Source organism: Oncorhynchus tshawytscha, linkage group LG24 (genome assembly GCF_018296145.1).
Source record: "Oncorhynchus tshawytscha isolate Ot180627B linkage group LG24, Otsh_v2.0, whole genome shotgun sequence".
In the NCBI taxonomy this organism is placed as follows: domain Eukaryota; kingdom Metazoa; phylum Chordata; class Actinopteri; order Salmoniformes; family Salmonidae; genus Oncorhynchus; species Oncorhynchus tshawytscha.
This window is the reverse complement of record NC_056452.1, coordinates 7,733,029-7,746,760: the sequence shown is the minus strand read 5'-3', so window position 1 is coordinate 7,746,760 and position 13,732 is coordinate 7,733,029. Positions and strand designations below refer to the sequence as shown.

At 41.7% G+C, this 13,732-nt stretch overlaps 1 protein-coding gene across 1 annotated transcript in view; it reads left to right on the top strand.

Annotated features, from left to right (window-relative positions):
• Window positions 1–3,504: 3,504 nt before the first annotated feature.
• LOC112223779 (potassium voltage-gated channel subfamily H member 4-like) overlaps window positions 3,505–13,732 on the top strand; it is a 69,288-nt gene continuing 59,060 nt past the window's right edge. The window contains exon 1 of the mRNA XM_024386976.2: window positions 3,505–4,145. Within this exon, the coding sequence (XP_024242744.1) occupies window positions 4,070–4,145 (76 nt within the window). The 5' untranslated portion in view covers window positions 3,505–4,069. The remainder of the gene's footprint in view (window positions 4,146–13,732) is intronic.

Below are 13,732 nucleotides of genomic sequence, written 5' to 3'. Positions count from 1 at the left end.
GCATCTATAATAGATTGGTCTCTTTATTTGTGACAAGAGGAGATGGATGCACTACAAGGAGGCAAGACAATGAAGCCCCATTAAAAATGGATTACAGCGAATAGCTCGGAGAGGGTTGTTATTTTCCTACTTATCCGAGCTGTATTTATATATCTACAACTAGTACAGTACAGCTGTTTCTCTCCGGATTAGTCCCTCATCGTGCTCTCACGCTCTCTTTCTTTCTTTCCCCACTCATCTCTTTCTCTCTATTTTCTGTGTCTTTCGCTTTCTGTTCCTGCTGTCTCGTTCCAGAGCGCTGACTTCTTACCACGAGGGTGAACACTTCTATCCATCACCCTGCCAGCACTGTGCCCTTTCTCTCTCTCTCTCTCTCTCTCTCTCTCTCTCTCTCTGCTCTCTCCAGTCTCTCCCCTTTTTCTCTCTCTCTCTCTCTCTCTCTCTCTCTCTGCTCTCTCCAGTCTCTCCCCTTTCTCTCTCTCTCTCTGCTCTCTCCAGTCTCTCCCCTTTCTCTCTCTCTCTCTCTCTCTCTGCTCTCTCCAGTCTCTCCCCTTTCTCTCTCTCTCTCTCTCTCTCTCTCTCTCTCTGCTCTCTCCAGTCTCTCCCCTTTTCTCTCTCTCTCTCTCTCTCTCTCTCTCCTCTCTCCAGTCTTCTCTCTCTCTCTCTCTCTCTCTCTCTGCTCTCTCTCTCTCTCTCTGCTCTCTCCAGTCTCTCCCCTTTCTCTCTCTCTCTCTCTCTCTCTCTCTCTCTCTCTCTCTCTCTGCTCTCTCCAGTCTCCCCCTTTCTCTCTCTCTCTCTCTCTGCTCTCTCCAGTCTCTCCCTCTGCTCTCTCTCTCTCTCTCTCTCTCTCTCTGCTCTCTCCAGTCTCTCCCCCTCTCTCTCTCTCTCTGCTCTCTCCAGTCTCTCCCCTTTCTCTCTCTCTCTCTGCTCTCTCCAGTCTCTCCCCTTTCTCTCTCCGGTCTCCCCATGCCCCTACTGCTCAGCCCATCTGTCTGACATGAGTTAGTGCTGCGCCCTGCGCTTCCAGTCTCCTGTGTCTGTCCGTCTTTGTCTTCCTCGACCAGCCCGGCTCTGAACATGGTGCCACAGAGAAATACTGTAGAGCTGAGGAGGAGGAGCATATTGGGGTGTATTCAAACGGATATTGATTTCCATATGATGCTCAGAGGCTGAGCAACACAGATCTGAAGGCAATTTGACCATGACCTTTGCCCTAGAGATATGGCTCTCTGTGCAGTAAAGATCCATGATGATCACAGGGAAATAAGTATGTTTTCCCTGTGATGTTCAGAGGCCGAGGGACAGTGGTCTGAAGTTTGGCTAAAAATGTCATAATTAGATTTACGACTTTGGTACTGTAATCAAACATTTGGCTCTAAATGTTGAAGAGTTGGGTCTATCATCTCAGGGAGGAGAGCATATGAAAGAGGACATTCTCAGCTACTGGAAAAAATACATGTTTGGATATTAAAATAATATATTTATGATCTTGATATTCTTTGTGTACGGGTGAATTTGACCCGGAACATAAGCGGTGTTCGAATTGACCATAAAGGGTTCATATAAATTCATTTAACTGTATAAAGCAGTACACACCTGTAAACCAGTGTTTTTTGTTGTTGTGCCCCACAAGATGAAAATGGTTAGATACTGAATGATGAGCTTTTGTTTACACTTCTCTTTTCATATTTAAAATGAGGCGTGTCAATTTGATTTCTGTCGATTCAACAAATGTCCCCAAAATCATTCTGTACAAACTTCCTAGTATACCGAACAAAAACATAAACGCAACATGTAAAGTGTTGGTCCCATGTTTCATGAGCTGAAATAAAAGGTCCCCAAAATGTTCCATACACACATCCCTTTTAGTGTGCGTTTATCCTTTGCCAAGATAATCCACCTGACAGGTGGCATATCAAGAGGTTGATTAAACAGTGTGATCATTACACAGGTGCACCTTGTGCTGGGGACAATAAAAGCACACTCTAAAATGTGCAGTTTTATCAAACAACACAATGCCACAGATGTCTCAAGTTTTAAGGGAGCATGCAGTTGGCATGCTAACGGCAGGAATGTCGACCAGAGGTATTGCAAGAGAATGTAATGTTAATTTCTCTACCATAAGACGATTTTAGAGAATTTGGCAGTACGTCCAACCAGCCTCACAACCGCAGACCAAGTGTAACCACGCTAGCCCGGGACCTCCACATACGACTTCTTCACCTGCGGTGTCGTCTGAGACCAGACACCTGGACAGCTGATGGAGGAGGAGTATTTCTGAGGAGTATTTTTGTTTGTAGAAAAAAAACTCATTCTGACTTGCTGTGCACATCCCAGTCATGTGAAATCCATAGATTAGAGCCTAATGGATTTATTTCAATTGACTGATTCCCTTATATGAACTGTAACTCAGTAAAATCATTGAAATTGTTACATGTTGCGTATCTATTTTTGTTCAATATAATTTGCCATTTCCCTTCATTCATATGAGATGCCATAATAACACCCCTAGACTCTAGTTTAATACAACAACAAAAATGATGCTACAGGGGAAAAAGATCCGTTTTGGTATTCTTTTCAGAATGCATCCTCTTCAGAAGCTATTATACTTTCTAGCGGGAATTCTGTTTGACCAATGAGTCAGAGTGAATTAAGGATCTGCGGTTAGGTATGTGCTTAGCTTCAAGTCTTCATTATAAAACATCTCCCGGTTTATCCTTTTAATACCTTTCCAGCGGCTTTCCTTCCGGTCATTTCCTTGGAAGGACAGGGTGGGTGCAAGAGAGAACAGATGAGATTATCATACAAGTGATGATGAGGCATACAAGGAACAGGTATTCTAGGAATGGCATTCTGAACTACACTCACTGATGATACACTAACAAATTGAGGAACCATGGTTACGGTTAAATAAAGTTTTTTTTTCTTCTGAAAAGCCCCCTCCAAAACGATTTACTTGTTTACACTGCCTCGTAAAAGATGCAATATAATACAGTAATTCCCATAACTGCACTACGCATATTCATAAAATCTTGAAAGGCATAAAAAGGATTTTTCTCATCGATTCCAAAATGTGTCCAAGAGCAGCCTCTCATCACTACAGGAGAATATAGGAGAATAGTCTAATAAAATATGGTGAAATAGAATAGAATAGCCTTTTATTGATCTCCCAGCAGGTAATCTATCTTTCCCCAGGCGTCAGACACGTAGACAACACCTGAGGGTTGATAGCAGAAGTACAGGCTGGAATTGTCCTGTCAACGCCCACTCCTAGAGGAGTCCCCCCCACCCCCCTCTTCATCCCCCCAGACGAGCCCAGGTTTCTATAGAGAATGCCAGCCGTGTGAAACCTAAGAATATCATTGGCTGAGCCACCACAGGAGTGGATGATAGAGGGAGTGCAGAGAGAAAGAGAGTGTGTGGGGTGGGGGGGGGCAGAGTGAGAAGGCTTACGAAGATGTAACTGCTCTGTCTGCCACAGCAACTCGGCAGAACAGAGAGAGAGGGGGGGAACAAGGGAGGGACACACAAAGAAAGAGAGAGGTAGAAAGATGCCTTGCCGTGTTGTGGATTCTCTCTCCCGTGGTAAACAGAAGCCCCATTGGACTGAACAGGAAGACTTAGGCTACAACTTCTGGACTGGTGCTTGGGAGAGGGCGAGCAGCAGCACCTGAAGAGACGCACCGGAGCAAGTACAGCAGATCTCTTTTGGATCTCGACAACACCTGAACATCCAACTGGATCCCTTTTCTGATCTACCATTCTACATACCTTCGCTGCTCACTAAAAGCGGCAGGACCCGGCTGAACTTCTACACTGATTCTGATCACCGACTCCACCCTAAGACCAGAGTGGAGGGACCCAACTGGGACTCTGCGTGGATGGACTCCACCACGGTGGCCTCTTTTAGATGTGCTTCTCTCCCCTCGCTATACTGCCGGACTGGCCCCGCACCCACCTGTGCTCCCTGAGAGGCCTCAGCGGACCCCCCCCTCCCACCACCACCCTGGTGCCTCTGGGATGGTGTGATCATTGCGGGACCCATCGCTGACCTTAGATCAGGGCCAACATGCCGGTGATGAAGGGCCTCCTGGCCCCCCAGAATACCTTTCTGGACACCATCGCCACCCGCTTCGATGGCACCCGTGAGTACACCCTAATATACCGTAGTATGTCCTAGTATACCATAGTACTGTAGTGTAATGAAACATACCGTAGTGTACTCTAGTACTGTAGCGCTACTGAAAACATACCTGTCCACTTTTGGAAGACAATCATAAGTGACAATAATAATAATAACAATAGATTTTTTGGCATAGTGCTTTTTATTACATGGCGACTCTCAAAGTGCCTTACTGTGGCTCTGCAAACAAGTTAAAACACAAGCAATTTGCTGCAACAATCAATGCAAAAATCATAGATTCACAAGTGAATATTTGTTCAGTCCAAAACAAAAATGATGCAAACACACCACGTTTTGATCTTGGAGGGCCGAAACAATGTGTTTGAAGAGTTTCTCTCTCTGTCTTATAAAATACATTTTGGGATCTTCCATGTGTAATATTTTGAATTTGTTTTTTGCAAAGCACAGTGTATAAACACGAATGGATTAACTATTTAGCTGTGCTTCCACTGGCACCCATATAACCTGTGTCACAAACACTGTCTGTGTGTAGACCTCTGTGCCTAAATGATGCTTTAAACACCCTGTCGCATGGAAGAAAAACATTGAAGGTGTAGTATTGTCACACTCTATTTAAAGTCATCATATGCTTTATTTACTTGGTATAAGGATGTATGAGCTTTTATAATGTCGCATTATTGTGTATTTCTGTGTGGCAATTTGTCGACAAACTGAAAGTTATACGTCTTGGCTTTAATCTACAGTGTCTTCGGAGAGTATTCACACCCCTTGACTTTTTCCACATGTTGTTGTGTTACAGCCTACATTTTAAATTGATTAAATATACCCCATAAAGTTAAAGTGGAATTATGTTTTTGCTACTTTTACCAATTAATTAAAAATGAAAAGCTGAAATGTCTTGAGTCAATAAGTATTCAACCTCTTTGCTATGGCAAACCTAAACACATTCAGCAGTAAAAATGTGCTTAACAAGTCACATAATAAGTTGCATGGACTCACTCTGTGCAAAAATAGTGTTAAAGATGATTTTTGAATGACTACCTCATTTCTGTACCTCACACATTCAATTATCTGTAAGGTCCCTCAGTTGAGCAGTGAATTTCAAACACCGATTCAACCACAAAGACCAGGGAGGTTTTCCAATGCCTCGCAAAGAAGGGCTCGTATTGGTAGATGGGTAAAAAAAAGCAGACATTGAATATCCCTTTGGACATGGTGAAGTTATTAATTACACTTTGGATGGTGTAGCAATCCAGTCACTACAAATATACAGGCATCTTTCCTTATTCAGTTGCTGGAGAGGAAGGAAACCACTCAGGGATTTCTCCATGAATCCTATGGCTGTAATAGGAGATAACTGAGGATGGATCAACAACATTGTAGTTACTCCACAATACTAACCTAATTTACAGAGTGAAAAGAAGGAAGTCTGTACAGAATAAAAATATTCCTAAACATGCATTCTGTTTGCAACAAGACTCTAAAGTAATACTACAAAAAAATGTGGTAAAGCAATTAACTTTTGGTCCTGAATACAAAGTGTTATGTCTGGGGAAAATCCAATACAACACATTACTGAGTACCACTCTCCATATTTTCAAGCATAGTGGTGGCTGCATCATGTTGTGTTTATGCTTGTAATTGTTAAGGACTGTGGAGTTTTTCATGATAACAAAATAAATGGAATGGAGTGAAGCACAGCTTCCAGAAAATAGTATCTTTCAAACTAGAGATTTCATGACTAATTGAGGTAAGACAGTAATTCTGCTCATAGATTATGCATGTATGAACTGCACATTGACACATCCAGCCCCCAAAAAAGGAGGTTTAAAAAATACAGTCGTGGCCAAATGTTTTAAGAATGACACAAATATAAATTTTCACAAAGTCTGCTGCCTCAGTTTGTATGATGGCAATTTGCATATACTCCAGAATGTTATGAAGAATGATCAGATGAATTGCAATTAATTGCAAAGTCCCTCTTTGCCATGCAAATGAACTGAATCCCCAAAAACATTTCCACTGCATTTCAGCCATGCCACAAAAGGAACAGCTGACAGCATGTCAGTGATTCTCTCATTAACACAGGTGTGAGTGTTGACGAGGACAGGGCTGGAGATCAGTCTGTCATGCTGATTGAGTTCGAATAACAGACTGGAAGCTTCAAAAGGAGGGTGGTGCTTGGAATCATTGTTCTTCCTCTGTCAATCATGGTTACCTGCAAGGAAACACATGCCGTCATCTGAGTACATCTGCACGCACAGTGAGGCGAAGACCTTTGGAGGATGGCCTGGTGTCAAGAAGGGCAGCAAAGAAGCCACTTCTGTCCAGGAAAAACATCAGGGACAGATTGATATTCTGCAAAAGGTACAGGGATTGGACTGCTGAGGACTGGGGTAAAGTCATTTTCTCTGATGAATCCCCTTTCCGATTGTTTGGGGCATCTGGAAAAAAGCTTGTCCGGAGAAGACAAGATGAGCGCTACCATCAGTCCTGTGTCATGCCAACAGTAAAGCATCCTGAGCCCATTCATGTGTGGGGTTGCTTCTCAGCCAAGAGAGTGGGCTCACTCACAATTTTGCCTAAGAACAGAACCATGAATAAAGAATGGTACCAACACATCATCCAAGAGCAACTTCTCCCAAACATCCAGGAACAGTTTGGTGAAGAACAATGCCTTTTCCAGCATGATGGAGCACCTTGCCATTAGGCAAAGGTGATAACTAAGTGGCTCAGGGAACAAAACATCGATATTTTAGGTCCATGGCCAGGAAACTCCCCAGACCTTAATCCCATTGAGAACTTGTCGTCAATCCTCAAGAGGCGGGTGGACAAACAAAAACCCACATATTCTGACAAACTCCAAGCATTGATTATGCAAGAATGGGCTGCCATCAGTCAGGAGGTGGCCCAGAAGTTAATTGACAGCATGCCAGAGCGGATTGCAGAGGTCTTGAAAAAAAGGGTTAACACTGCAAATATTGACTCTTTGCATCAACTTCATGTAATTGTCAATAAAAGCCTTTGACACTTATGAAATGCTTGTAATTATACTTCAGTATTACATAGTAACATTTGACAAAAATATCTAAAGACACTGAGGCAGCAGACTTTGTGAAAATAAATATTTGTGTCATTCTCAAAACTTTTGGCCACGACTGTACTTAGTAGTCTCCAAAGTTCCAGAGCATGGCTTTAAATATCTGCTCCGAAATAAGATTAAAAGATGTCTGCAGAAAGAATGGGGTATCAGCTATGACTTGACACCTTGACCTTGGAAAACATCTATTTTGGTTATTGAACTACAGTAAGTGAAGTGGATTTACACCCGGTAACGGAATTACATCATAGGTCCCTGATCTGTACTATACAGAAATGCATAATTATGGATATGAATATCACTCTCTTCATGGTGATATAGCCTGAATAGGGACACAAAGGTTGAAATATGCAATATCCTTTGCATATTTGGGTAGTATTCTAATCTACACACTTGTTATTGTTTTAATGAGCTCTACCCCCAAACAAGACCAAATTTGGTTGGACCGGTCCAAATTTGAACCAATCACATCTGTTTCACAAGTTTGTAGAGTACAGTACAGCACAAAACAGTACAGTAGAGTTCAGTACACTAGAGTACAGTAAGGTATAGTATACTGTCCTCATTATACTGTCCAGTATGCTCTACTGTATTAAACTATATTCTACTGTACAGTTCAGCACAGGACTGTACTGAACAATACTCTACTCAATTTGATTTAACTTTAATTTACTTTACTGTACTCTATTGTACTCTACTGTGCTCTACTGTACTGCACTGTGCTCTCCAAACCAGTGAAGCATAGACGGCCATGATTGGTTCAAATTTGGTCTGGTCTGGACTGGACCAAATCTGAACCAATCATCCATGTCTATGTTTGTGAACTAAAACCAGTCCGGACCATGTCAAAACGCCCGGACCATATCAAAAAACAACGCCTGTGGATGTTGAAATCAAGGCCGGGGGGATCTGACCAAATTTAAACTACTTCTCAATTTCCATGGACATCCAGTGTCGGTCGGTGCTCAGTGGGTAAGGATGCTGGTTACAGTACATGGAAAGAGAAGGGGCTTATGGGTAGGTGTCAGTAAGAGCTGGGAGAGGTGACATTAAATAGAGAGAGAGAGAGGCAGAGGGAGAGAAGGAGGGGTTGATTTCACACTTGCTTTGACCACCAGATGACAGAATAAGAAAGGAAACAGTTATGAGCTGAACATAGTAGTATGCATGTGGAAGGGGGGTCTGTAACAGGTGACACAACTGTGGTTTTTGACCACTATAAATTCCCATTGTAGCAGTAATTGCAATTGCAGTAATTCTGTTACTGGTTTTTGGGAAATATCGGGCAATGTTTCTTAAACTTACAGTGCATTTGGAAAGTTTTCAGACCTTTTTCCACATTTTGTTACGTTACAGCCTTATTCTAAAATTGGTTATATATGTTTTTACCTCGTCAATCTACACACAACAATACCCCATAATGACAATGCGAAAATAGGTTTTTAGACAATTTTGCAAAAAAAATATGTACAAAAAACAGAAATATCTTATTTACTTAAGCATTCAAACACTCTGCTATGAGACTCGGAATTGGGCTCAGGTGCATCCTGTTTACATTGATCATCCTTGAGATGTTTCTACAACTTGATTGGAGTGCACCTGTGGTAAATTCAATTGATTGGACATGATTTGGAAAGGCACACACCTGTCTATGTAAGGTCCCACAGTTGACAGTGCATGTCAGAGCAAAAACCAAGCCATGCGGTCAAAGGAATTATCCCGTAGAGCTCAGAGACAGGATTGTGTCAAGGAATAGGTCTGGGGAAGGGTAACAAAACATTTCTGCAGCATTGAAGGTCCCCAAGAACACAGTGGTCACAGTATTGAAGGTCCCCAAGCACATGACAGCCTGCTTGGAGTTTGCCAAAAGGCAACTAAAGGCCTCTCAGACCTTGAGAAACAAGATTCTCTGTTCTGATAAAACCAAGATTGAACTCTTTGGCCTGAATGCCAAGCGTCTCAACTGGAGGAAACCTGGCACCATCCCTACTGTGAAGCATGGTGGTGGCAGCATCATGCTGTGGAGAGGTGTTTCAGTGGCAGGGACTGGGAGACTTGTTAGGATCGAGGAAAAGATGAACGGAGCAAAGTACAGAGCGATCATTGATGAAAACCTGTTCCAGAGAGCTCAGGATCACCTTCCATCGGGACAACAACTCTAACCACACAGCCCAGAGCTTGAGAGGATCTGCAGAGAAGAATGGGAGAAACTCCCCACATACAGATGTGCCAAGCTTGTAGCGTCATACTCAAGGCTGTAATCACTGCTAAAGGTGCTTCAACAAAGCACTGAGTAAATGGTCTGAATACTTATATAAATGTGATATTTAAGTTTCTTCTTTTTATAAATGTGCTAAAAAAAAAAACTTTTGCTTTGTCATTATGGGGTATTGTGTGTAGAATAAGGTCGTAACATAACAAAATGTGGAAAAAGTCAAGTGGTCGGAATACTTTCTAAATGCACTGTACACAAGGCAAATCATTTCTACAAAACACAATATGTGTTGATATTGGGTTGCAGGGGTCTTTACTCCAATATTATTGTGTTTTGATGTATTTCTAAAACCCGTTTTCTGGTAGATGTTTTCTAAGACCCTCTTTCCATATTTTTGCCTTAAAGAAGCCAAAAAAATATATTCAAATGGACTCTTAGCTTTCATTTGACACCCAATTTTACATGCTCCTATGAACTCCACATGTTGGTGCTCACATGAGTCCTTTTACCTGGAATTGCCCATATATTAATTTTACACATATACTGAACAAAACTATAAACACAACATGTAAAGTGTTGGTCTTATGTTTCATGAGCTGAAATTAAAGATCCCAGATTTTTTTCATATGCACAAAAAGCTTTTCTCTCAAATTTTGTGCACAATTTTGTTAACGTCCCTGTAAGTGAATATTTCACCTTTGTGTAATTGGCACGCTGACTGCAGGAATGTCCACCAGAGCGGTTGCCAGAGAATTTAATGTTAATTTCTCTACCATAAGCCGCCTCCGACTTTGTTTTAGAGAATTTGGCAGTATGTCCACGTGTAACCACGCCAGCCCAGTACCGCCACATCCAGCTTCTTTGCCTGTGAGATCGTCTGAGACCAGCCACCCGAACAGCTGATGAAACTGAGTATTTCTGTCTGTAATAAAACCCTTTGTGGGGAAAAACTGATTCTGATTTGCTGGGCCTGGCTCCCCAGTGGGTGGGCTTGGCTCCCAAGTGGGTGCGCCCCTGCCCAGTCATGTGAAATCCATGGATTAGGGCCTGATTTGAAAAGGGCCTGATTTGACTGATTTCCTTATATGAACTGTAACTCAGTAAAATCGTTGAAATTGTTGCATGTTGCATTTAGAATTTTGTTCTTTATATTTTATTTGGGTTAAGAGAGCTTTCTGTTTGTCTGAAGAAATAGAAAATATATTAGAAATATATTTTCATTTTACTACTTTGTGCTTGCCTTGATGATAGATGCAATAAGCCAGTAAATATTAAATGAATTATTATGTTACCATAAATAAGCTTGATCGTCGGACTTGACAACACTGTTCCCAGGCAGTTGCAACATCTCAATGGAGCTGTATACTGTAACAGTTCTTGTGCTCTGAGCTGCCATGCCACACAGTGTAATTTCTGCATGGGCTGTCTTCCTTGTTTTGTACCTAGTGGAGAGACTCCAGGGACAGGGAGGCTGTGTCTCATTGTAAACTAATACCAAGGGGACAGGAGTGTTGCTGCTTGTTGTCGATTCACCCCATCTTCCCCCAGTCACCCTTTGTAACACTGAACTGTTGTGGTGCCTGACAACGCCTCTGTTCTACATACTGTATCAGACCAAGGGTAGCAAAGGGAGGGTATATAACTGGAAACTTTTTGTTTACCAGTAAACTACCCGAATTTTGGTAACTTTTTAAAGGATTTTATTATTTTATCACGAGACATCTAGTGGCCATTTTGGGTACTACAGATTATCACAGGTGTCTGTAATTATCTCTGACTTTATGTTCTAAATATATTTAAAATAATCAAATATGATTATTTTAAAATAAAAAATGTCATGAAAAACAAAATCCTATATACACTTCTCAAAAAAATAAAGGGAACTCTAAAATAACACATCCTAGATCTGAATGAATGAAATCTTCTTATTAAACACTTTTTTCTTTACATAGTTGAATGTGCTGACAACAAAATCACACAAAAATGATCAATGGAAATCAAATTTATCAACCCATGGAGGTCTGGATTTGGAGTCACACTCAAAATTAAAGTGGAAAACCACACTACAGGCTGATCCAACTTTGATGTAATGTCCTTAAAACAAGTCAAAATGAGGCTCAGTAGTGTGTGTGGCCTCCACGTGCCTGTATGACCTCCCTACAACGCCTGGGCATGCTCCTGATGAGGTGGCGGATGGTCTCCTGAGGGATCTCCTCCCAGACCTGGACTAAAGCATCTGCCAACTCCTGGACAGTCTGTGGTGCAACGTGGTGTTGGTGGATGGAGCGAGACATGATGTCCCAGATGTGCTCAATTGGATTCAGGTCTGGGGAATGGGCGGGCCAGTCCATAGCATCAATGCCTTCCTCTTGCAGCAACTGCTGACAGCATGGTCTCCAGCCACATGAGGTCTAGCATTGTCTTGCATTGGAGGATGTTGCAGGAACCCAGGGTCCATGTGCCGAACCTGCTTTCATCAGCATATGGTCTCACAACGGTGTTGGGGGGCACAAGGGGGCCTGCTGTTTGAGCAGTCATTTTTGCTGGAGGGGCTCTGGCAGTGCTCCTCCTGCTCCTCCTTGCACAAAGGTGGAGGTAGCGGTCCTGCTGCTGGGTTGTTGCCCTCCTACGGCCTCCTCCATGTCTCCTGATGTACTGGCCTGTCTCCTGGTAGCGCCTCCATGCTCTGGACACTACGCTGACAGAGACAGCAAACCTTCTTGCCACAACTCGCATTGATGTGCCATCCTGGATGAGCTGCACTACCTGAGCCACTTGTGTGGGTTGTAGACTCCGTCTCATGCTACCACTAGAGTGAAAGCACCGCCAGCAGGTATTATATATGAGGATTTCAGCATGAAATACTGTATTCTTTTATATTCATTTTTTTTTTTACATACTTTTTTTTTTTTTACTATGTCATTATGTCTTTGTTGTAAATGTTTTGGTCCCAAATTGGTGGCAGTTGTGGAAAAAACACAATAGTTCGAAGAGTTGCAGAGTTAATTGAAAATAATACCATTGTCGATTAGACGCTTTTTTCATTAATTAGGTTATTTTCTCTTGAACCAGATGGTCTATCAACTAGAAACTAATGAACAATATGGACACAGATATATATTTTTGAAAATCATACTATATATGAAAACATGTTTTAAAAGTTATTCAAGTCAGGTGGCAGGTAGCCTAGTGGTTAGAGTGTTGGACTAGTAACCGGAAGGTTACAAGATTGAATCCCCAGAGCAAGGCACTGTTCCTAGACTGTCATTGAAAATAAGAATTTGTTCTTAACTGATTAAATAAAAAATTAATTGCCAAAGTTACCACAGATTACCTGTTAAATACAAAAATTACCCAAGATTCTGGTACCATTGGAAAATGATTGATAACCCTAATCAGACCATTGACTACAAATGAGTTGGAGCTTTAATGTTTCTAAAATAACTAATGGTGAGATGAATATAATTGTAGTACGAGAGAGTTGATGTCAGTGTGTGTAATTGGCATAGTTGTTAAATAGAAGGACATAATTGTATTTTTCTCAGCAGTGAGTCAACCACTATAATGAAGGCTCAGAAGCTGTCTTCTGAGCATGGAGCACAAATCCAATAACGTTGATTAGGGATTGTGATTATGAGCCTTGGATAATGAAACACTATATTGTAAATACTTCATTGACAGGAAGAAAAAAAATAGAAATGAAAAAATGTCTTAACCCATTAATATTATCATTTCATGATGATTACATATCTTCCGTTATTTTCATTACAATCTGGGACGAGCCCCCAAGTCCCCACCCCCCAAAAACGTTGACCATGAACAATTGATGCAAAAGCAGCCTTGCATTGGAGAGGTTATAAAATCAACCCAAGGAAGAAGTTACCACAGTAAATACACGTGTTCGTTATCTTATCAAATATTAGGTGTGTCCACATTTACCATTTTCAAGCTTCCTTCCCCCCTCGAATGAATGACATAAATGTATGATAGAATTATCTCTATTCATTGTAGGGAACAAGTCCCGTGACGGAGCCCTATATTCCACAAGCAATGTAGGTGGATGAGTTGTCTAAAGTAAGAAGGCTGATATCTCTCGAGACACCCTAAGCTTTGATTGATGGTTCTATTGCCTGTCCGCTACTGTATTACAACTGTAAGTGACTGGAAGGAGATACCAGATGCTCTATGTCATTTATTTCAAGATCAGATGAAGCCGTAACACTAAAGGTTATCATAAAAGCACTGTACTCCTTTCCTTCGCTTTCATTTTCTT